This window comes from Ranitomeya imitator, chromosome 1 (assembly GCF_032444005.1).
Source record: "Ranitomeya imitator isolate aRanImi1 chromosome 1, aRanImi1.pri, whole genome shotgun sequence".
NCBI lineage: Eukaryota > Metazoa > Chordata > Amphibia > Anura > Dendrobatidae > Ranitomeya > Ranitomeya imitator.
This window is the reverse complement of record NC_091282.1, coordinates 187,063,660-187,089,473: the sequence shown is the minus strand read 5'-3', so window position 1 is coordinate 187,089,473 and position 25,814 is coordinate 187,063,660. Positions and strand designations below refer to the sequence as shown.

At 43.5% G+C, this 25,814-nt stretch overlaps 1 protein-coding gene across 3 annotated transcripts in view; it reads left to right on the top strand.

The window, feature by feature from the left end:
* The window catches only part of EPB41L4A (erythrocyte membrane protein band 4.1 like 4A), a 466,075-nt gene that overhangs the window by 368,142 nt on the left and 72,119 nt on the right, over positions 1–25,814 (top strand). For all 3 annotated transcript variants that reach the window (XM_069752770.1, XM_069752780.1, XM_069752789.1), the window contains 3 exons: positions 4,741–4,832; positions 17,961–18,038; positions 18,394–18,515. In XM_069752770.1, coding sequence (XP_069608871.1) covers positions 4,741–4,832; positions 17,961–18,038; positions 18,394–18,515 — 292 coding nt within the window. The remainder of the gene's footprint in view (positions 1–4,740; positions 4,833–17,960; positions 18,039–18,393; positions 18,516–25,814) is intronic.

The following is a 25,814-nucleotide window of genomic DNA, read 5'->3' as shown; positions in this document are numbered from 1 at the left end:
TACACTGGAAGACAGTGAAGCATGGTGGTGCAAGCACCATGATATGGGCATGTTTCTCTTACTATGGTGCCGGACCTATTTACGGCATACCAGGGATCATGGACCAGTTTGGAGATTTAGGGTTTTTTGCCGCAACACCCACATGTCCTTTTGCTGGCTAACAGATGTAAATTATTCAGCTGCAGCAAGAAAAACTAAATCTCCGAGCACTAAAAAATACTCGGAGGATCCCCGAGCGTGCTCGAGAAATCTCGAGTAACGAGTATATTCGCTCATCACTAGTGCAAGAAGTTGGTGGACTCTGTGCAACATAGATGTGAAGCAGTTCTAAAAAACTGTGGGTATACAACTAAATATTAGGTTAGTGATTCTCAGGAATGCTAAATCCTCACAAAAGAACATATTGTGAGTTTGTAAAGACAAATGCAGACACTGTTATTTTTTACAGCCCAATGTTCATTTTTTTATTTTCTGTAAAGTACGGATATATATTCGTGTATAAGCCAAGATTTTCTGCACATTATTTTGTGCTGAAAACGCCTCCCTCGGCTTATACACGAGTGAATTGTCCAGAACGCTGGCGTGGAGGGGGAGCATCGGCAGGAGCCAGCGGCTGTAGCACAGGGACAACTGCAGCTGCCGGCTAACAGAAGACATCATACTCACCCTCCGTCGCTGCATCTCCATTGCCCGTCGCCGGCAGCTCTCCTCTCCTGAGTGGTCACATGGTACCACTTATTAAGGTAATGAATATGTATGCGTCTTCACTCCTATAGGCGTGGAGCGCATATTCATAATGTGAGCCATGCGTACAACGATGGGATGGGGGAAGCCGAGCCATGTGGGACCGGGGGAGCCGTGCCTTGCAACCGGGGGAGCCATGCATACAACAGGGGAGCCACACATACCAGGGCAGAACAGAGGAGCCACATACCAGGACAGGACCGGGGAGCCACATACCAGGACAGTACAGGGGGATCCACGCATACCAGGACAGGGGGAGCCACATACCAGGACAGGACAGGGGGAGCCCCATACCAGGACAGGACAGGGGGAGCCACATACCAAGACAGGGGAAGCCACATACCAGGACAGGACGGGGGAGCCACATACCAGTACAGGACAGGGGGAGGCACACATACCAGGACAGGACGGGGGAGCCACATACCAGTACAGGACAGGGGGAGGCACACATACTAGGACAGGACTGGGGGAGCCACATACCAGTACAGGACAGGAGGAGCCACATACCAGGACAGGACAGGGGGAGTCGCATACTAGGACAGGATGGGGGGATCCACATACCAGGAAAGGACAGGGGGGCCACATACCAGTACAGGACAGGGAGAGGCACACATACCAGTACAGGACGGGGGAGCCACATACCAGTACAGGACAGGGGGAGGCACACATACTAGGACAGGACTGGGGGAGCCACATACCAGTACAGGACAGGGGGAGTCACATACTAGGACAGGACGGGGGATCTACATACCAGGACAGGACGGGGGGATCTACATACCAGGACAGGACGGGGGAGCCACATACCAGTACAGGACAGGGGGAGGCACACATACCAGTACAGGACAGGGGGAGCCACATACCAGGACAGGACAGGGGGAGTCACATACTAGGACAGGACGGGGGGATCCACACATAGCAGGACAGGACAGGAGAAGCAACATACCAGGACAGGACAGGGATGAGGTGGACAATACATACCTGGCTTATACTCGAGTCATTAAGCTTACCCAGTTTTCCATGGCAAAAGTAGGTGCCTCGGCTTATACTCGGGTCGGCTTATACTCGAGTATATACGGTAGTTAAAAATTATATACATTTCTCTTCATGTTTTGAATTAGAAAACAGTGTACAATGTTTCCAATGCATGGAAATAAAAACTAGTATAAAGATTTTGTGATTAACTCATGTTTTCGAACACATTACAATTATTTTGAACACTACTGTATCTTCACTATATGGAGAAAAGTATTGGAACACATCTCTTAATCACAGAAATTAGGGTTTTTCATTCAGTCCTGTTGCCACAGGTGCATAAAATCCAGCCCTCGCCCTGCAGTCTGCCCTTACAGACATTGTGAAAGAATGGGCCATTCTAAATAACTCACTAAATTTAAGTGTGGCTTGTTGGAACAAGTCAGTTTGTGAAATTTCTTCCCTCCTAAACAGTCAACAATCAGCTGGGAGTGGTATTCTTAAAAAGTGGAAATGTCTAGGAACCATAGTGGCAGATTACGTAAAGTTACAGAGTGATGTCGCAGAGTGCGAAGGCACTAAAGTCCTAAAGGTCACCCACTCAATAACTGCAGAGTTCCAAAAGTCTTCTTGCATTAACATCTGCACAAAAACTGCTTCAGTGTATGGTTTTCCGTGACCAATAATGGACTCTGGAGTAGTGGAAACATGATCTGTGGAGTGATCGTGCTTCTCTATCTGACCGTCTAATGTGCAATTCTAGGTTTGACAAATGTCAGGAGATCGTTGCCTGCCTTACTGCATTGTGCTATCTGTAAAGTTTGGTGGAGCGAGAGAACTCTATGGGGTGTTCTTTATGGGTTGGCTTAGGTCCCTTAGTTTCAATAAAGGGAAATCTTAATGCGTTACCATAACACTTTGGAGAGAAACTGAAAATGGACAAAAAAGCGCACATAGGGTGTTCTCCAGATACAAGTGTTTTAGATGCAATATTGACTCACCGGATTTGGTTGTGAGTACAACTCTTATAAAGACTCCGTAAAATACCCAGCCACTGCTGCTCCGCTGGTTGGATGATCCAACGTGGATCAGAATGGAATCGGAATTGCGGATATTTCTGCGCAGCTGGTAGAAATAAAGAATTCTGAAATCCTTGGTGTTCAGAGATTGTGGTTTACGCTCAGCGTATTTCAAAGTCATGCCAACTTCTTCCTCTGGAGACCACAGAATAGTGCCTCCTGAGGAAGTAGTCGGAATGACTTTGAAACATGTTGAGAATTAACAGCATACAATCTGAGCACCAAGGATCTCTGAATTCTTCTTCAGCATAACACTTTGATATTTTGGACCATTGAGTGCTTCCAGCTTTGTTGGAACAGTTTGGGGAAGGCCTTTTTCTGTTTCAGGATGACTGTTACTCAGTACACATACTCACCCATAAAGGCATGGGTGAGTGAATTTTATGGGGAAGACCTTGACACAGAGCAGTGATCTCAACGCTAATCAACAAATTAGCAACGAATAAGACCAGACATTGCAATCTAAGCCCTTTGTCCAATATCTGTGTCTGTCCTGACGAATTGTACAAGCTCAATCCAAAATCTTACAGAAATTACAATTTATCAAAATTAAGATACAGCTCTGGCAAAAATTTAAGAGACCACCACATCAAAACCCTGTCATGGGCAGCCCAATCTCCAGACCTGAATGACATTGAAAACCTCTGGAATGTAATGAAGAGGATGATGGATAGTCACAAGCCATCAAACAAAGAAGAACTGCTTAAAGTGTGAAAAACTGGTGGAAAGCATGCCAAGACGCAGGAAAGCTGTGACTAAAAATCATGGTTATTCCACAAAATATTGAGTTCTGAATTCTTCCTGAGTTAAAACATTAGTATTGTTGTTTCTAAATGATTATGAACTTGTTTTCTTTGCATTATTTGAGGTCTGAAAGCAATGTTTGTTTTTAATTTTGACCATTTCTCCTTTTCAGAAAAAAATGCAAAATGTATTGCTTGGAAATTCGGAGACTTGTTGTAAGAAGTTTATAGACTAAATGAACAATTTACATTTTACTCAAAAATATACCCATAAAGAGAAAAATCAGACAAACTGAACATTTTGCAGTGGTCTCTTAATTTTTGCCAGAACTGTATAATTGCACCTTATCTGTGTTTCTTGTTTTTAATAAGAATTTTGGATTATTTTTGCACTTTAGTTCTGGAAATATGACAAACTGCAATAATTCCTGCATACTGTAAGTCGGAATGAAAGAATTAATATTATATGTTTAAATCTTAAATTCACAATTATTAAAAAAAATAAAGTAAAACTAAACTAAACCTAAATCTATGGCTTCATGTACACGGCCTTGTTTTGTACTTTCCTGTAACAGGGCACCTACAGAATTGCTTGAAGCTTACAAGAAACAAATTGTGACATGCTTTTTCGGATGCAGAATGTACAGACCTTTTTCATTCTAGGAGTGTTGGACCGATTAAATCTAAAAATATTACGCCATAGTGAGAATTTTTGGTGGTGCATGGATCCTATATGGCTCTGTAGTACGGGGCCATGACCCTGGCTGCCATCATGTAGCTTTTGCGTCGTGTGACAAGATATAAATGTGATGTATGCTAAGGACACATCCAGGATAAAAGAAAATATATGATTTTGTTGGCCGAGAACAGTTCTCTTGTACATTGCTAATACTGCTGATGTTTTTGTTAGCCGCTCTTGTAGGTGTAATGGGGTCAGCGCACCCATCATTCTAGTTATTTCAGCAGACACCTGTGTATATTGTCAGCGCTGAGCTTGGATCCCTTCCATCTGACATCATTATGTGTTTGAGTTGGCACAGGTTGTAACTTTTTATTTTTGAAGTGGAAATGCCAATCAAACCTCATCAGGATTGTACAGAAATGTTGCAGGAACCGACACATAAATCAGTGGTTTAATAGTTATTTTATTACAGGTATAAAACTGTCTGGCTTCTCATTGTATCGTTCTTTCTTTTTTTCAGTGTTCTGAAACCTCATTTTTCTTTGAAACCCGGAACAAAGTGGCTTGTAAGCATCTGTGGAAATGTTGTGTGGAGCACCACACGTTTTTCAGGTTTGTATGGAAGCGTTGTTCACACGGTGTGTGTCATTGGTGGAGCAATGGAAATATACTATAGAGTGTCTGCAAGTTACAATCCAAACACATGATGTAGGTGGTGTCACACAGGCAGTGTTTTTTAGGATACAGACACCTTTGGAGACAATTTTTTTTTACTTAAAGGAAACCTGTCATGTCATTTTTAGCAATTAAACTGTCCCCAGTGTGTTGTTAGTGATGCAATGTGCAATGTGCATCACTAACACGTTGTTTTCAATCAAATGGCTTTGAAATTATCTCCAAAAATCACTTTGTATACATAGGACCTCTTCTGGCAGTCATAGGGGTGGCAATTTTCCTTCAGTCACAGGCTTGTCATATTGTCGATGCCCACACACTCTGATGTTTCGTGGTGTGCTGACATCAGTAACTAGCTTGGTCACAGAGCCCGTGACATGCAGCGACTCCAGCATATGCACGTGCAGACACTCATTGGAGCTGGGTACATACACCCAGATTCAGTGCCCAAGGGCAGGGAGCCACTGTGAACACATGTTGAGTCGCCCGATACTGTTCAAGCGCGGGGAGCCGCCCGTCACTGCGTAATCGCGTGGACTGCCCGTCACTGTGTAAATGCGAGGTGCTGCCCGTCACTACCCAAACACAGGGAGCCAATTGTCACTGCCCAAACGCGTCACTGCGCAGTCGTGGGATTTTAGAGCAGATTTCTGTGTCGTTAGCGCCATGACTGAAAGTGAAGGTACTATATAACTGCAGAAAGTGATTTTTGGAGATGATTACGGCGCCGTTTTGACTGAAAACAACGTGTGTGATGCACATTGAATCACTAACAACACACTGGGGACAGTGTAGGTGCTAAAAATTACGCTACAGGTTCCCTTTAAATGCGTGCATTTTTGCAGTTGGGTTTCATTACATATTTGTCACAGTTTGGCTCTCAGGTTAAGTTCCCACAATGAGTATTAGTTGCTTTTTTGAAGCTGCGTATATATACAGTTCAAAAACAGTGGATGGGATTTATAGATATGTCTTGCCCCCTGTGCTTTATTCTTTCCATACGCTGCAGATTTTCCTCATAGACTTGAATGAGAGGAGGAAAACGTATTTGTTGTTTTAGTGTTTTCCCAAAATGGAAACACACTCTAAAATGCATGTAAGGCCGGGGTCACACTTGTGAGAGCAATGCGAGAAACTCGTGCATCAATACCCGACACTGCCACCGGCACTTGGGATCCGACCGTGCGGCTGCATGTATTTCTATTCTGTATTTCTATTGATTCAAGAGACTGGTGCTAGTTTCTCGCATTGCTCTTGCAAGTGTGACCCGGCCTAATCCACACATGACTTTATCATTAATGTTTTATCAAGGCTGTTTTCAAAACAAAGCAGCTTTATTTAAAACAAAACACACCAAACAGAGACAAAAACCCCAGAAGAAAAGAACTCATTAAAAACTCATGTAAAAAAATCACACTGAAAAATGCAATGAAGACAAACAACTAATTTAGCTATTTTGTGCAGAAAACCAGCTGCATCAAAAACAAACCAAATACTTATCATGGTAACTTAGCCTCACAGGCTCTTTGTTTCCCTGCACATTGCTGACTTCAGTGAGTTCATTGAGAATCCATCAGTAAGTGTGTTCTGAAAGTGGGTATCTTGGCTCAAAAACCAAATTGGGTTTCATTAAAAATTTGAAATAGTTTTCCTTTTGTATCGTCTGTGTTGCTTCTATTGCTGGCTGTAGAATGAGTTAACTGGAAATATAATAATACAGGTTATGGGCACTATATTCTGTGATGGGGACGTTGATCCAGGGAACTAGTCTGGTTGACCTGTGGAGTCTGGAAGGAAATTTTCCCCTAATATGCTAAAATCCATGTCTGCTCTGTGGAGTTTTTGCCTTCCTCCAGGTCAACATGGTAGGCTAGAGGTTCAACTTCATGGACTTAACCTTCAATCTTAAAGCTATGAAACTTTCAACTGAGAATCTGTCAGTCAATTTGATCTCACAGGAGAGTTTGTATCTTTTTTTTTATTTATCTGATCTCCACTGAGCATATGTATGATTGCATGAAAGCTCAGGTCAACATTGACGTCGTCTGTGATCGGTCATAAATGTATTAAGAGGAGCTCAGAAAAAGAAAGTGTCATAAACTGTCCCTTTAGAATGCACTTACTGATAGATTCTTAGTAGGGTTCATGGAATAACTTTGGATAATTGTTTATTTGAATAGCTGCCTTGGTAACCCGGATACCGGAGCGCTCCCGATAATCAGCAGTTCGGCTCCGTAGCTGCATGTGTCGCAGCTGTGTGACAGTGACAACACATACATGGAGAGCCTGTTTATTGGGCTTTCCATGCACCTGGTGTGACTGTCACACAGCTGCGACATATGCAGCTGCGGTGCCGAACTGCTGATTATTGGGAGCACTCTAGGTATCCGAGTTCCCGATGCAGCTATTCGGTAAGCGCAATAGCTATTCGGATAAGCACATATCTGAACCAACTCGATTAACCCTAATTTTTAGATAACTAATTCAGCAGCCAGCAATAGACAGTGAAATGTAGAGGCTTTAAAGGGCAATCAGTGATGCAAAATCCAGTTGCAAATATTATTTTTTTAGGCCAACCTGTCATGTTGGATAACGCTATTGACCTGCAGATTTATAGGTTAATCTGCAGGTAAATTGTTGTGAATTCTGTGGCAGAGCTCCCTCCTGTGGTCACAAGTGGTACTTCGGCTGATTCTCTCTGTGAGCTTCTGTTGGTGGAGGGAAGTGGTACTGCGGCTTCTGAGTTTCCTCCCTCAGGTGATCTGGTGAGGTCGTTAGGTGCTTCTCTACTTAACTCCACCTAATGCTTTGATCCTGGCTTCCTGTCAATGTTCCAGTGTTGGACTTGCTTTTCCCTGGATCATTCCTGTGGCCTGCTGCTCTGCATAGCTAAGTTCTTCTTTGCTATTTGTTTGCTATTTTTTCTGTCCAGCTTGTCTAATTTGTTGCTGGAAGCTCTGGGACGCAAAGGGTGTACCTCCGTGCCGTTAGTTCGGTACGGAGGGTCTTTTTGCCCCCTTTGCGTGGTTTTCTTTAGGGTTTTGTGTAGACCGCAAAGTTACCTTTTCTATCCTCGATCTGTTAAGAAAGTCGGGCCTCACTTTGCTGAATCTATTTCATCTCTACGTTTGTCTTTTCATCTTAACTCACAGTCATTATATGTGGGGGGCTGCCTTTTCCTTTGGGGTATTTCTCTGAGGCAAGGTAGGCTTATTTTCTATCTTCAGGCTAGTTAGTTTCTCAGGCTGTGCCGAGTTGCATAGGCAGAGTTAGGCGCAATCCACGGCTGCCTCTAGTGTTGTTTGGAGAGGATTAGGGATTGCGGTCTGCAGAGTTCCCACGTCTCAGAGCTCGTTCTATGATTTTGGGTTATTGTCAGATCACTGTATGTGCTCTGACCGCTATGTCCATTGTGGTACTGAATTGCCTTTCATAACAGTACAGGAAGCCAAAAGTACTAATGATTCTCAATAGAGGGAAAAAAGAAGTTCTGAGACCATTTTTTTTTCTCTGCACTGTGTTTTGCCTTTTTTTTCCCCTAGACATTTGGGTGGTTCAGTACACAGGTGTAGCGATGGACATTAGAAGTCTGTCTTCATTTGTGGATCAGCTCTCGGCAAGAGTACAAAAGATTCAAGACACTATTGATCAGAAAGCTATGTTGGAACCAAGAATTCCTATTCCTGATTTGTTTTTTGGAGATAGAACTAAGTTTCTGAGTTTCAAAAATAATTGTAAATTATTTCTGGCCTTGAAACCTCGCTCCTCTGGTGATCCAGTTCAACAGGTTTTGATTGTTATTTCTTTTTTGCGCGGCGACCCTCAGGACTGGGCATTTTCTCTTGCGCCAGGAGATCCTGCATTGAGTAATATCGATGCGTTTTTCCTGGCGCTCGGATTGCTGTACGTTAAACCTAATTCAGTGGATCAGGCAGAGAAAAATTTGCTGGCTCTTTGTCAGGGTCAGGATGAGATAGAGGTATATTGTCAGAAATTTAGAAAGTGGTCCGTGCTCACTCAATGGAATGAATCTGCGCTGGCAGCTATGTTCAGAAAGGGTCTCTCTGAAGCCCTTAAGGATGTCATGGTGGGATTTCCTATGCCTGCTGGTTTGAATGAGTCTATGTCTTTGGCCATTCAGATCGGTCGACGCTTGCGTGAGCGTAAATCTGTGCACCATTTGGCGGTATTACCTGAGCTTAAACCTGAGCCTATGCAGTGCGATAGGACTTTGACCAGAGTTAAACGGCAAGAACACAGACGTCTGAATGGGCTGTGTTTCTACTGTGGTGATTCCACTCATGCTATCTCTGATTGTCCTAAGCGCACTAAGCGGTTCGCTAGGTCTGCCACCATTGGTACGGTACAGTCAAAATTTCTTCTGTCCGTTACCTTGATCTGCTCTTTGTCATCGTATTCTGTCATGGCATTTGTGGATTCAGGCGCTGCCCTGAATTTGATGGACTTGGAGTATGCTAAGCGTTGTGGGTTTGTCTTAGAGCCCTTGCAGTGTCCTATTCCATTGAGAGGAATTGATGCCACGCCTTTGGCCAAGAATAAGCCTCAATACTGGACCCAGCTGACCATGTGCATGGCTCCTGCACATCAGGAGGTTATTCGCTTTCTGGTGTTGCATAATCTGCATGATGTGGTCGTGTTGGGGTTGCCATGGCTACAAGCCCATAATCCAGTATTAGATTGGAAATCCATGTCGGTGTCCAGCTGGGGTTGTCAGGGGGTCCATGGTGATGTTCCATTTCTGTCAATTTCGTCATCCACCCCTTCTGAGGTTCCAGAGTTCTTGTCTGATTACCAGGATGTATTTGATGAGCCCAAGTCCGATGCCCTACCTCCGCATAGGGATTGTGATTGTGCTATCAATTTGATTCCTGGTAGTAAATTCCCAAAAGGTCGACTGTTTAATTTATCCGTGCCTGAGTACGCCGCTATGCGCAGTTATGTGAAGGAATCCCTGGAGAAGGGGCATATTCGCCCGTCATCGTCACCATTAGGAGCAGGGTTCTTTTTTGTAGCCAAGAAGGATGGTTCGCTGAGACCTTGTATAGATTACCGCCTTCTAAATAAGATCACGGTTAAATTTCAGTACCCCTTGCCATTGTTATCTGATTTGTTTGCTCGGATTAAGGGGGCTAGTTGGTTCACCAAGATAGATCTTCGTGGTGCGTATAATCTGGTGCGAATCAGGCGAGGAGATCAATGGAAAACTGCATTTAATACGCCCGAGGGTCATTTTGAGTATCTAGTGATGCCATTCGGACTTGCCAATGCTCCATCAGGGTTTCAGTCCTTTATGCATGACATCTTCCGAGAGTACCTGGATAAATTCCTGATTGTGTACTTGGATGACATTTTGATCTTCTCGGATGATTGGGAGTCTCATGTGAAACAGGTCAGAACGGTTTTTCAGGTCCTGCGTGCTAACTCTTTGTTTGTGAAGGGATCAAAGTGTCTCTTTGGTGTGCAGAAAGTTTCATTTTTGGGGTTCATCTTTTCCCCTTCTACTATCGAGATGGATCCTGTTAAGGTCCAAGCCATCCATGATTGGACTCAGCCGACATCTCTGAAAAGTCTGCAAAAGTTCCTGGGCTTTGCTAATTTTTATCGTCGCTTCATCTGCAATTTTTCTAGTATTGCCAAACCATTGACCGATTTGACCAAGAAGGGTGCTGATTTGGTTAATTGGTCTTCTGCTGCTGTGGAAGCTTTTCAAGACTTGAAGCGTCGTTTTTCTTCTGCCCCTGTGTTGTGTCAACCTGATGTTTCTCTTCCGTTCCAGGTCGAGGTTGATGCTTCTGAGATTGGAGCAGGGACTGTTTTGTCGCAGAGAGGTTCTGATTGCTCAGTGATGAAACCATGCGCTTTTTTTTCCAGGAAGTTTTCGCCTGCTGAGCGAAATTATGATGTGGGCAACCGAGAGTTGCTGGCCATGAAGTGGGCATTCGAGGAGTGGCGTCATTGGCTTGAAGGAGCTAAGCATCGCGTGGTGGTATTGACTGATCATAAGAACTTGACTTATCTTGAGTCTGCTAAGCGGTTGAATCCTAGACAGGCTCGTTGGTCGCTGTTTTTTGCCCGTTTTGACTTTGTGATTTCGTACCTTCCGGGCTCTAAAAATGTGAAGGCGGATGCTCTGTCTAGGAGTTTTGTGCCCGACTCTCCGGGTTTGTCTGAGCCGGCGGGTATCCTCAAGGAAGGAGTAATTGTGTCTGCCATCTCCCCTGATTTGCGGCGGGTGCTGCAAAAATTTCAGGCTAATAAACCTGATCGTTGTCCAGCGGAGAGACTGTTTGTCCCTGATAGGTGGACCAATAAAGTTATCTCTGAGGTTCATTGTTCGGTGTTGGCTGGTCATCCTGGAATCTTTGGTACCAGAGAGTTGGTGGCTAGATCCTTTTGGTGGCCGTCTCTGTCGCGGGATGTGCGTGTTTTTGTGCAGTCCTGTGGGATTTGTGATCGGGCTAAGCCCTGCTGTTCTTGTGCCAGTGGGTTGCTTTTGCCCTTGCCGGTCCCGAAGAGGCCTTGGACACATATCTCTATGGATTTTATTTCTGATCTTCCCATTTCTCAAAAGATGTCAGTCATTTGGGTGGTCTGTGATCGCTTCTCTAAGATGGTCCATTTGGTACCCTTGTCTAAATTGCCTTCCTCCTCTGATTTGGTGCCATTGTTTTTCCAGCGTGTGGTTCGTTTACATGGCATTCCAGAGAATATCGTTTCTGACAGAGGTTCCCAGTTTGTTTCGAGGTTTTGGCGAGCCTTTTGTGGTAGGATGGGCATTGACTTGTCTTTTTCCTCGGCTTTTCATCCTCAGACTAATGGCCAGACCGAACGAACCAATCAGACCTTGGAAACATATCTGAGATGCTTTGTTTCTGCCGATCAGGATGACTGGGTGTCCTTTTTGCCTTTGGCTGAGTTCGCCCTTAATAATCGGGCCAGCTCGGCTACCTTGGTTTCGCCATTTTTCTGCAATTCTGGGTTCCATCCTCGTTTCTCTTCAGGACAGGTTGAGTCTTCGGACTGTCCTGGTGTGGATACTGTGGTGGACAGGTTGCAGCAGATTTGGACTCATGTAGTGGACAATTTGACCTTGTCCCAGGAGAAGGCTCAACGTTTCGCTAATCGCAGACGCCGTGTGGGTCCCCGACTTCGTGTTGGGGATCTGGTTTGGTTATCTTCTCGTCATATTCCTATGAAGGTTTCCTCTCCTAAGTTTAAACCTTGTTTCATTGGTCCATATAGGATTTCTGAGGTTCTTAATCCTGTGTCTTTTCGTCTGACCCTTCCAGCTTCTTTTTCCATACATAACGTATTCCATAGGTCATTGTTGCGGAGATACGTGGCACCTATGGTTCCATCTGTTGATCCTCCTGCCCTGGTTTTGGTGGAGGGGGAATTGGAGTATATTGTGGAGAAGATTTTGGATTCTTGTGTTTCTAGATGGAAACTCCAGTATCTGGTTAAATGGAAGGGTTATGCTCAGGAAGACAATTCCTGGGTTTTTGCCTCTGATGTCCATGCTCCCGATCTTGTTCGTGCCTTTCATGTGGCTCATCCTGGTCGGCCTGGGGGCTCTGGTGAGGGTTCGGTGACCCCTCCTCAAGGGGGGGGGGTACTGTTGTGAATTCTGTGGCAGAGCTCCCTCCTGTGGTCACAAGTGGTACTTCGGCTGATTCTCTCTGTGAGCTTCTGTTGGTGGAGGGAAGTGGTACTGCGGCTTCTGAGTTTCCTCCCTCAGGTGATCTGGTGAGGTCGTTAGGTGCTTCTCTACTTAACTTCACCTAATGCTTTGATCCTGGCTTCCTGTCAATGTTCCAGTGTTGGACTTGCTTTTCCCTGGATCATTCCTGTGGCCTGCTGCTCTGCATAGCTAAGTTCTTCTTTGCTATTTGTTTGCTATTTTTTCTGTCCAGCTTGTCTAATTTGTTGCTGGAAGCTCTGGGACGCAAAGGGTGTACCTCCGTGCCGTTAGTTCGGTACAGAGGGTCTTTTTGCCCCCTTTGCGTGGTTTTCTTTAGGGTTTTGTGTAGACCGCAAAGTTACCTTTTCTATCCTCGATCTGTTAAGAAAGTCGGGCCTCACTTTGCTGAATCTATTTCATCTCTACGTTTGTCTTTTCATCTTAACTCACAGTCATTATATGTGGGGGGCTGCCTTTTTCTTTGGGGTATTTCTCTGAGGCAAGGTAGGCTTATTTTCTATCTTCAGGCTAGTTAGTTTCTCAGGCTGTGCCGAGTTGCATAGGCAGAGTTAGGCGCAATCCACGGCTGCCTCTAGTGTTGTTTGGAGAGGATTAGGGATTGCGGTCTGCAGAGTTCCCACGTCTCAGAGCTCGTTCTATGATTTTGGGTTATTGTCAGATCACTGTATGTGCTCTGACCGCTATGTCCATTGTGGTACTGAATTGCCTTTCATAACAGTAAATGGCGTTAGAAAGGTCGCCCGGCTACCGTACTGAAAGTGCAGCTTCTGGGAGAAATGTAACTTTATTCCTCCTGGCAGCCGCCGGCTTTCAGTCACACAGACGTGTCAGCTGTAAGCACACCCCTGCACTTGATTTGACAGGTGTCTTTCCAGTGCATCAGTGCAGATTCCATGATCACTCAAAGAGCTGGGGCATGCTCACACACACTGTGAGCGGTGATTGGAGCTGTGCCGGCCTACCTCTATGACTGAAAGCCAGCAGCTTCCGGGACAAAATACTGTAAGTTAATTTTCTCCAAGTAGCCGCGCTTTCAGTATGGTGGCTGGACAGCATTTTAACGCTAATTGCCTGCCTGCAAATTAACTTTACAGCTGCAGTTAAATAGCATTATCCAATGTGACCGGTTCCCTGTAAGTGAAAAAAGGCCCCCAGAAAGTGCTGGTTTATCGTACTGCAGGTCAGTGGAGCCTGAATCCATATATAAAATATCTATTGACTTTGCTGTTGAACTACATCTAGTCCTAGATCCACAATTTCAGGGAAAATGTGCGCACATAAACATACAGTGGGGCAAAAAAGTATTTAGTCAGTCAGCAATAGTGCAAGTTCCACCACTTAAAAAGATGAGAGGCGTCTGTAATTTACATCATAGGTAGACCTAAACTATGGGAGACAAACTGAGAAAAAAAAATCCAGAAAATCACATTGTCTGTTTTTTTTAACAATTTATTTGCATATTATGGTGGAAAATAAGTATTTGGTCAGAAACAAACAATCAAGATTTCTGGCTCTCACAGACCTATAACTTCTTCTTTAAGAGTCTCCTCTTTCCTCCACTCATTACCTGTAGTAATGGCACCTGTTTAAACTTGTTATCAGTATAAAAAGACACCTGTGCACACCCTCAAACAGTCTGACTCCAAACTCCACTATGGTGAAGACCAAAGAGCTGTCAAAGGACACCAGAAACAAAATTGTAGCCCTGCACCAGGCTGGGAAGACTGAATCTGCAATAGCCAACCAGCTTGGAGTGAAGAAATCAACAGTGGGAGCAATAATTAGAAATTGGAAGACATACAAGACCACTGATAATCTCCCTCGATCTGGGGCTCCACGCAAAATCCCACCCTGTGGGGTCAGAATGATCACAAGAACGGTGAGCAAAAATCCCAGAACCACGCAGGGGGACCTAGTGAATGAACTGCAGAGAGCTGGGACCAATGTAACAAGGCCTACCATAAGTAACACACTACGCCACCATGGACTCAGATCCTGCAGTGCCAGACGTGTCCCACTGCTTAAGCCAGTACATGTCCGGGCCCGTCTGAAGTTTGCTAGAGAGCATTTGGATGATCCAGAGGAGTTTTGGGAGAATGTCCTTTGATCTGATGAAACCAAACTGGAACTGTTTGGTAGAAACACAACTTGTCGTGTTTGGAGGAAAAAGAATACTGAGTTGCATCCATCAAACACCATACCTACTGTAAAGCATGTTGGTGGAAACATCATGCTTTGGGGCTGTTTCTCTGCAAAGGGGCCAGGACGACTGATCCGGGTACATGAAAGAATGAATGGGGCCATGTATCATGAGATTTTGAGTGCAAACCTCCTTCCATCAGCAAGGGCATTGAAGATGAAACGTGGCTGGGTCTTTCAACATGACAATGATCCAAAGCACACCGCCAGGGCAACGAAGGAGTGGCTTCATAAGAAGCATTTCAAGGTCCTGGAGTGGCCTAGCCAGTCTCCAGATCTCAACCCTATAGAAAACCTTTGGAGGGAGTTGAAAATCCGTGTTGCCAAGCGAAAAGCCAAAAACATCACTGCTCTAGAGGAGATCTGCATGGAGGAATGGGCCAACATACCAACAACAGTGTGTGGCAACCTTGTGAAGACTTACAGAAAACGTTTGACCTCTGTCATTGCCAACAAAGGATATATTACCAAGTATTGAGATGAAATTTTGTTTCTGACCAAATACTTATTTTCCACCATAATATGCAAATAAAATGTTAAAAAAACAGACAATGTGATTTTCTGGATTTTTTTTCCTCAGTTTGTCTCCCATAGTTGAGGTCTACCTATGATGTAAATTACAGACGCCTCTCATCTTTTTAAGTGGTGGAACTTGCACTATTGCTGACTGACTAAATACTTTTTTGCCCCACTGTATCTGTATCATCACCGCAGAATCGCATAGAGCAGAGTGACAGCACAGCAGCCCAGCTGGTAAAATGATGGGTTTCAGTGCTTCATAGTTTTGCTGTGTGGGTGTAGTTTGCTGTGAAAAAGCACATTCTTTTCATGTTTTAGCACCGCTCTTCCTTGCCTGTCTATCAGGAGGAGGCACACGTTGTTTCTAAACCTCCGCACTGCCTGTCATGTACCACGTGCCAGGCACCATGAAGACCTGAGACCCGATTATTGCACTAAACTGTTTTATGGTTATTTTTTCATAAAAGCTTCACCCCTACATAAATGCAGTTATTAATCTAATATAATTTGATATAAAGAAGCATCAGTGATAGAAATACCCATGGTAATGTACTGACCATCGAATGACTTCATTCAGATCATATGATATTTGCTCATTCGGTCACAAACTTATAAGATAATAATTGTATAATCAAGCTGAAGAAATATCACCTGATAACACTGTCTCCTTATAACATATCACTGTAATATGAAAGTGGCTTTATTCATCCGGCAGATGTAAAAACAATGCAGCTACATATGGTATATAAGTAGCATCGTATGCACTGTACCTGCCAGTACAATTATTCGGCTCATGAAGTTACATTCTTTACATAAAAAAAACAAAAAATCAGTTTAAATACATTTTACAAAGTCTTTTAAAAGTAAAGCTAGAAATTAAAATTTCTGTACCTCAGGGACTCTCTATAATCAGCTGTCTGAGGTGAGGCGAGGAGGTAATACCAATATTCCTTCACTACTGTATTTCTGCAGGAAAGATGAAAAATTACTGAGCAGCTATTGGTTTCAGTGGATGTCAGTGATCCTGAAGAGACCATTACTGCTATATCTTAAAGGGGTTGGTCACTTCATCTTTATTTTAACAGACGTGTTGAGGACATGATTTTGTGGCTCTCGGGAATATATAAGTGTTACAGGTTCTTCTCCTACTCGTGTTTGTCCTGCCTTCTCTACAGACTGCACAGCTCTCAAAATGGCTGCCAATGTAGGAGCATGTGACCTGTCCATCCGCCTCCTCAAATTGAAAAACACCTAACATATGAATACTGATTTTCAGTTGGAGGAGGTTGACCGTCTGGTCACATGCTTCTTCATCCACTGATGTTTTGAGAACAGGAGAGCTATACAGTCTGTGAGGAAGAAGGAGAACCTGCAATACTTGCATATTAGTAAATTCCCCAAAATCATGTCCACTTGCTAAAATAAAGATAAAGTGGCCAAGCCCTTTATAAATGGGCCCTTCATCTCTCTATCGTGCCTCCCACGATAGTGCTCAAAATGGCATTATTTATTTTTTAAGTTGATCTCATATAAATGAATATACATGCATATATGTGAATATACATCACTCCTTAAAAAAGCTCTGTGCGAAACGTACGTTGGAGTGGGGGCTCTCTCTATTAGGAATGGCTCATCCCAATTTACTATAATGGTGTATTATGTTCAGATTTATATATTTTTCTGTTAATCACAATATCCCTAATCACGTAGCATTTATATACACTTCCATAGTATCTTGATTCCACTTTACTATTCTATTCCTCTACATGCATATTCATACAGCTTTAATCTAATTACGGTATATACTTTTATAGCGGGCTGTTAGCCCTTGTCTGTTATTCCCCTTACAATATGTAGTATGTGGCTCCCTGCCTGTTTTTTTATATTTATGCATAAAAAAAGTCATACTTTGTTCAATAAAACTAATTTGATTAATAAATTATATATTTTTATAGCTTTAGCTTTGTAGATCTATTGATAATGATGTTTTGTTTTTTTGTTATTTGTGCTGGGTTTTTTTAGGTTTCTAAAGAATATACATAGTAAGATCATTAGAACGGTGTCCTGCCACACAGTATAATAATAGAAATGTAATACTAATATACTGCATAAACCTAGGGTCCTGATAGTGTAACTATCCTTTCATGAGAACTTGCAGCAGAATGTCTGCTTGTCTCTAGCTCCTCCATCTCCTCGCTTCTCCATAGAATCTTATAAGCACCAACTGTTATCTCAGTAATGGGAAATTCTGTATTCACTGAAGACACATTTTACCACTGAATAGAGTGAAAGATCAGCCCATGAGTAGATAGAAGCAGACTTCTCTGATAAGATATATTACAAAATTTCTAATTTTCATGTGTACTACTGATTTATGAAAAATAAATGTAAACAATGGTTACTTCTTAACACTTTTTACCAAGTGAGTCTCAAAAAAACAGCTTGGCATATTATAAGGTATAAGAAATGATAATAAAGATGTGAAAGAAATGTTATGTTTTTTCCCCAGTGTTCGTGCTAAGACCAGCCGGAGAGCCATATTGTTTCCGAGTCACTCTTTTGGGAACACTGATATAACTATTGCTTTTGTGACATTTTTTTTTTTTCATATTTTTCCCATCAAGGATTCCTGAAAATGATTCCAGCACATTGTCAAGGAAGCTTAGTAAACTTGGCTCCTTAGGCTCCAGACATCGATACAGGTGAATGATTACCGTATATGCCTATAGGCAAGCATGTCTTACATAGTGTAGATAGATATATTAATATCTTTTTTTGCGAGTTTATTAGACGTATTGCTTCCTGGGGCTATTATTGATTGCATTTGTGGTGTTCAGTGCATTCATAAAGCTCAGTCGCCATTCTATTTCCTTTAAGATCTCCTGTGAGTCTGATTCCTTCTCACTTTCATATTTATTACATTTTAAAGGTTACTTCTGGTGATCATGTTGAACGTCTTCAGTTATAAACAGTTTATGTGATTTGCATGCATGTACAGATGTTTTCATTAACTCTTTCATTATGCATTGAAAATCCAATCTGTTCTGTTATTCCCAGTGGTAGGACTGCCTCACAGATGTGCAGAGACCTGTCCATCCAGCTTCCCCGGCCTGATCAAAGGGTAGAGAGAAATCGGAGTAAAACCTATCCTAAAAGAACAGCTCTCACACAGCAGCCAGGTATTGTGTAATGGTTGTTAAAATTGAACCAAAGACATGAACAAGCGCACCTGTTGGTATAAGTGCAATGTGTAGGAGCACATTCACACTGTGGCCATTAAGAGACAAAACCTAGGATAAAAACAATTAGCAAATACCCTGCAGTATGTAAATAAATAGTAATAGATCATGTTCAGAAAAACACATGGGGGGCTTAGTTGACATTATTTTGATCAAAAGAGCATACAATCCATCCCACCACTACAAAGTATACCCAGGCAGGATGGTCCCACTACTAATACACTGTGTGCAGAATTATTAGGCAAGTTGTATTTTGATCACATGATACTTTTTATACATGTTGTCCTACTCCAAGCTATACAGGCTTGAGAGCCAATTGCCAGTTTAAGTAAATCAGGAGATGTGCATCTCTGTAATGAGGAAGGGTGTTGTCTAATGACATCAACACCCTATATAAGGTGTGCTTAATTATTAGGCAACTTCCTTTCCTTTGGCAAAATGGGTCAGAAGAGAGATTTGACAGGCTCTGAAAAGTCCAAAATTGTGAGATGTTTGCAGAGGGATGCAGCAGTCTTGAAATTGCCAAACTTTTGAAGCGTGATCACCAAACAATCAAGCGTTTCATGGCAAATAGCCAACAGGGTCGCAAGAAGCGTGTTGGGCAAAAGAAGCGCAAAAAAACTGCCCATGAATTGAGGAAAATCAAACGTGAAGCTGCCAAGATGCCATTTGCCACCAGTTTTGCCATATTTCAGAGCTGCAGCGTTACTGGAGTAACAAAAAGCACAAGGTGTGTGATACTCAGGGACATGGCCAAGGTAAGGAAGGCTGAAAAACGACCACCTTTGAGCAAGAAACATAAGATAAAACATCATGACTGTGCCAAGAAATATCTTAAGACTGACTTTTCAATGGTTTTATGGACTGATGAAATGAGAGTGACTCTTGATGGCCCAGATGGATGGGCCAGAGGCTGGATCAGTAAAGGGCAGAGAGCTCCACTCCGACTCAGACGCCACCAAGGTGGAGGTGGGATACTGGTATGGGCTGGTATCATCAACGATGAACTTGTGGGACCTTTTCGGGTTGAGGATGGATTGAAGCTCCTAGACCTACTGCCAGTTTCTGGAAGACAACTTCTTCAATTGGTGGTACAGGAAGAAGTCGGTATCGTTCAAGAAAAACATGATTTTCATGCAGGACAATGCTCCATCACATGCCTCCAACCACTCCACAGCGTGGCTGGCCAGTAAAGGTCTCAAAGAAGAAAAAATAATGACATGGTCCCCTTGTTCACCTGATCTGAACCCCATACCTGTGGTCCCTCATAAAATGTGAGATCTACAGGGAGGAAAGCAGTACACCTCTCGGAACAGTGTCTGGGAGGCTGTGGTGGCTGCTGCACGCAATGTTGATCGTAAACAGATCAAGCAACTGACAGAATCTATGGATGGAAGGCTGTTGAGTGACATGATAAAGAATGGTGGCTATATTGGTCACTAATTTTTGGGGGGTTTGTTTTTGCATGTCAGAAATGTTTATTTCTAAATTTTGTGCAGTTACAGTTGTGGCCAAAAGTATTGACAGCCCTGCAATTCTGTCAGATAATACTCAGTTTCTTCCTGAAAATGATTGCAAACACAAATTCTTTGTTATTATTATCTTCATTTAACCCCTTCATGACCCAGCCTATTTTGACCTTAATGACCTGGCCGTTTTTTGCAATTCTGACCAGTGTCCCTTTATGAGGTAATAACTCAGGAACGCTTCAACGGATCCTAGCGGTTCTGAGATTGTTTTTTCGTGACATATTGGGCTTCATGTTAGTGGTAAATTTAGGTCAATAAATTCTGCGTTTATTTGTGATAAAAACGGAAATTTGGCGAAAATTTTGAAAATTTCGCAATTTTCACATTTTGAATTTTTATTCTGTTAAACCAGAGAGTTATGTGACACAAAATAGTTAATAAATAACATTTCCCACATGTCTACTTTACACCAGCACAATTTTGGAAACAAAATTTTTTTTTGCTAGGAAGTTATAAGAGTTAAAATTTGACCAGCGATTTCTCATTTTTACAACGAAATTTACAAAACCATTTTTTTTAGGGACCACCTCACATTTGAAGTCAGTTTGAGGGGTCTATATGGCTGAAAATACCCAAAAGTGACACCATTCTAAAAAATGCACCCCTCAAGGTGCTCAAAACCACATTCAAGAAGTTTTTTAACCCTTCAGGTGCTTCACAGCAGCAGAAGCAACATGGAAGGAAAAAATGAACATTTAACTTTTTAGTCACAAAAATTATCTTTTAGCAACATTTTTTTTATTTTCCCAATGGTACAAGGAGAAACTGAACCACGAAAGTTGTTGTCCAATTTGTCCTGAGTACGCTGATACCTCATATGTGGGGGTAAACCACTGTTTGGGCGCACGGCAGGGCTTGGAAGGGAAGGAGCGCCATTTGACTTTTTGAATGAAAAATTGGCTCCACTCTTTAGCGGACACCATGTCACGTTTGGAGAGCCCCCGTGTGCCTAAAAATTGGAGCTCCCCCACAAGTGACCCCATTTTGGAAACTAGACGCCCCAAGGAACTTATCTAGATGCATAGTGAGAACTTTGAACCCCCGGGGGCTTCACAAATTGATCCGTAAAAATGAAAAAGTACTTTTTTTTCACAAAAAAATTCTTTTAGCCTCAATTTTTTTCATTTTCACATGGGTAACAGGATAAAATGGATCCTAAAATTTGTTGGGCAATTTCTCATGAGTACGCCGATACCTCACATGTGGGGGTAAACCACTGTTTGGGCACATGGTAAGGTTCGGAAGGGAAGGAGCGCCATTTGACTTTTTGAATGAAAAATTATCTCCATCGTTAGCGGACACCATGTCGTGTTTGGAGAGCCCCCGTGTGCCTAAACATTGGAGCTCCCCCACAAATGACCCCATTTTGGAAACTAGACCCCCCAAGGAACTTATCTAGATGCATATTGAGCACTTTAAACCCTCAGGTGCTTCACAAATTGATCTGTAAAAATGAAAAAGTACTTTTTTTTTCACAAAAAAATTCTTTTCGCCTCAGTTTTTCATTTTCACATGGGCAATAGGATAAAATGAATCCTAAAATTTGTTGGGCAATTTCTCCCGAGTACGCCGATACCTCATATGTGGGGGTAAACCACTGTTTGGGCACACGGCAGGGCTCGGAAGGGAAGGCGCGCCATTTGACTTTTTGAATGGAAAATTAGCTCCAATTGTTAGCGGACACCATGTCGCGTTTAGAGAGCCCCTGTGTGCCTATGCATTGGAGCTCCCCCACAAGTGACCCCATTTTGGAAACTAGACCCCCCAAGGAACTTATCTAGATGCATATTGAGCACTTTAAACCCCCAGGTGCTTCACAGAAGTTTATAATGCAGAGCCATGAAAATAAAAAATAATTTTTCTTTCCTCAAAAATGATTTTTAGCCTGGAATTTCCTATTTTGCCAAGGGTAATAGGAGAAATTGGACCGCAAATGTTGTTGTCCAGTTTGTCCTGAGTACGCTGATACCCCATATGTGGGGGTAAACCACTGTTTGGGCGCACGGCAGGGCTCGGAAGGGAAGGCACGCCAATTGGCTTTTTAAATGGAAAATTAGCTCCAATCATTAGCGGACACCATGTCACGTTTGGAGAGCCCCTGTGTGCCTAAACATTGGAGATCCCCCACATATGACCCCATTTTGGAAACTAGACCCCTAAAGGAACTAATCTAGATGTGTGGTGAGGACTTTGAACTTCCAAGTGCTTCACAGAAGTTTATAACGCAGAGCCATGAAAATAAAATAAAAATTTTATTTTCTCTAAAATGATTTTTTAGCCTGCAATTTATTATTTTCCCAAGGGTAAAAGGAGAAATTTGACCCCAAAAGTTGTTGTACAGTTTCTCCTGAGTACGCTGATACCCCATATGTGGGGGTAAACCACAGTTTGGGCACATGTCGGGGCTCGGAAGTCAAGTAGTGACATTTTGAAATGCAGACTTTGATGGAATGCTCTGCGGGCGTTACGTTGCGTTTGCAGAGCCCCTGATGTGGCTAAACAGTAGAAACCCCCCACAAGTGACCCCATTTTAGAAACTAGACCCCGAAAGGAACTTATCTAGATGTGAGGTGAGCACTTTGAACCCCCAAGTGCTTCACAGACGTTTACAACGCAGAGCCGTGAAAATAAAAAATCATTTTTCTTTCCTCAAAAATGATGTTTTAGCAAGCAATTTTTTATTTTCTCAAGGGTAACAGGAGAAATTGGACCCCAGTAATTGTTGCCCAGTTTGTCCTGAGTACGCTGATACCCCATATGTGGGGGTAAACCACTGTTTGGGCACATGTCGGGGCTCGGAAGTCAAGTAGTGACGTTTTGAAATGCAGACTTTGATGGAATGGTCTGCGGGCGTCACGTTGCGTTTGCAGAGCCCCTGGTGTGCCTAAACAGTAGAAACCCCCCACAAGTGACCCCATTTTGGAAACTAGACCCCCCAAGGAACTTATCTAGATATGTGGTGAGCACTTTGAACCCCCAAGTGCTTCACAGACGTTTACAACGCAGAGCCGTGAAAATAAAAAATCATTTTACTTTCCTCAAAAATGATGTTTTAGCAAGCAATTTTTTATTTTCTCAAGGATAACAGGAGAAATTGGACCCCAGTAATTGTTGCCCAGTTTGTCCTGAGTACACTGATACCCCATATGTGGGGGTAAACCACTGTTTGGGCACACGTCGGGGCTCGGAAGGGAAGGAGCACCATTTGACTTTTTGAATGAAAGATTGGCTGGAATCAATGGTGGCGCCATGTTGCGTTTGGAGACCCCCTGATGTGCCTAAACAGTGGAAACCCCTCAATTCTAACGCCAACACACCCCTAACCCTTATCCCAACTGTAGCCGTAACCCTAACCACAACCCTAACCGCAACACACCCCTAACCACAACCCTAACCCCAACACACCCCTAACCCTAACCACAACCCTAATTCCAACCCAACCCTAACCCTAAGGCTATGTACCCACGTTGCGGATTCGTGTGAGATTTTTCCGCACCATTTTTGAAAAATCCGCGGGTAAAAGGCACTGCGTTTTACCTGCGGATTTACTGCGGATTTCACCTGCGGATTCCTATTGAGGAATAGGTGTAAAACGCTGCGGAATCCGCACAAAGAATTGACATGCTGCGGAAAATACAACGCAGCGTTTCCGTGCGGTATTTTCCGCACCATGGGCACAGCGGATTTGGTTTTCCATAGGTTTACATGGTACTGTAAACCTGATGGAACACTGCTGCGGATCCGCAGCGGCCAATCCGCTGCGGATCCGCAGCCAAATCCGCACCGTGTGCACATAGCCTAATTCTAAAGGTATGTGCACACGCTGCGGAAAACGCTGCGGATCCGGAGCAGTTTCCCATGAGTTTACAGTTCAATGTAAACCTATGGGAAACAAAAATCGCTGTACACATGCTGCGGAAAAACTGCACGGAAACGCAGCGGTTTACATTCCGCAGCATGTCACTTCTTTCTGCGGATTCCACAGCGGTTTTACAACTGCTCCAATAGAAAATCGCAGTTGTAAAACCGCAGTGAAATGCGCAGAAAAACCGCGGTAAATCTGCCATAAATCCGCAGCGGTTTAGCACTGCGGATTTATCAAATCCGCTGCGGAAAAATCCGCAGAGGACCAGAATACGTGTGCACATACCGAAACCCTAACCCTACCCCTAACCCTACCCCTAACCCTACCCCTAACCCTACCCCTACCCCTAACCCTACCCCTAACCCTACCCCTAACCCTACCCCTACCCCTACCCCTAACCCTACCCCTAACCCTACCCCTAACCCTACCCCTAACCCTAACCCTAGTTCTAACTCCAACCTTAGTGAAAAAAAAAAAAAAATTCTTTATTTTATTATTGTCCCTATCTATGGGGGACAAATGGGGGGGGTCATTTACTGTTTTTTTATTTTGACCACTGTGATAGATTATATCACAGTGATCAAAATTCACATTGGAACGAATCTGCCGGCCGGCAGATTCGGCGGGCGCACTGCGCATGCGCCCGCCATTTTGGAACATGGCGGCGCTCGGGGAAGAAGACGGACGGGACCCCGCCAGGATCGGTAAGTATAAGGGGGGGAGATCAGGGCACAGGGGGGGGAGATCAGGGCACGGGGGGGCGTCGGAGCAGGGGGGGGAGGGATCGGAGCATGGGGGAGAGTGATCGGTGTGCGGGCGGGTGGATCGGTGTGCAGGGGGGGTGGATCGGTGTGCAGGGGGGGTGGTTCGGAGCACGGGGGGGGATCGGAGTGCGGGGGGGTTTGATTGGAGCACGGGGGGGTGTGATTGGAGCACGGGGGGAGCGGGCAGGAGGACGGGGGAGCGGAGCACAGGACGGAGGGGAGCGGGCCACAGATCGGGGGGCTGGGGGGGCGATCGGTGGGGTGGGGTGGGGGCACATTAGTATTTCCAGCCATGGCCGATGATATTGCAGCATCGGCCATGGCTGGATTGTAATATTTCACCATTTTTTTAGGTGAAATATTACAAATCGCTCTGATTGGCAGTTTCACTTTCAACAGCCAATCAGAGCGATCGTAGCCACGAGGGGGTGAAGCCACCCCCCCTGGGCTAAACTACCACTCCCCCTGTCCCTGCAGATCGGGTGAAATGGGAGTTAACCCTTTCACCCGGCCTGCAGGGACGCGATCTTTCTGTGACACAGCATATGCGTCACAGGTCGGATTGGCACCGACTTTCATGACGCATACGCTGTGTCACAGGTCGGGAAGGGGTTAATTTGTCTTAACCCTGCTGTTTTGTTCGCATTTACTATACACTTGTAGTGTTCCGGGTCACTATGACCCAGCTTATTAAACCTTGATTTTAGACACTCTAACTCCATTTTTTTTAATACTTTTTGCTTACTAGACTGTTTGTGAACATGTTTGGTAGTAAAAAAAAAAAAGAAAAAAGAACTAGAAATCTTTTTTTTTGTTTTTATTCTGAAAAAACATCCATCCAATGAGCAAAACGAAAATAGAAAACTACACATATTTTGTAAAAAAAAAAAAAAAAAAAAAAAAAAATCAAATCAAACATTTTGTGATAAAAAATTTAAGATAATAAACATTACAATGTGAATATATTTACATGATCATATAAATTTACGGATTCTTGCATGAAAAACAATACACATGATTTTTGCATAGAAATGTTTTACAGCCAGAACATGTTATACTCGTCTTGTTGTCACAAGTAGAA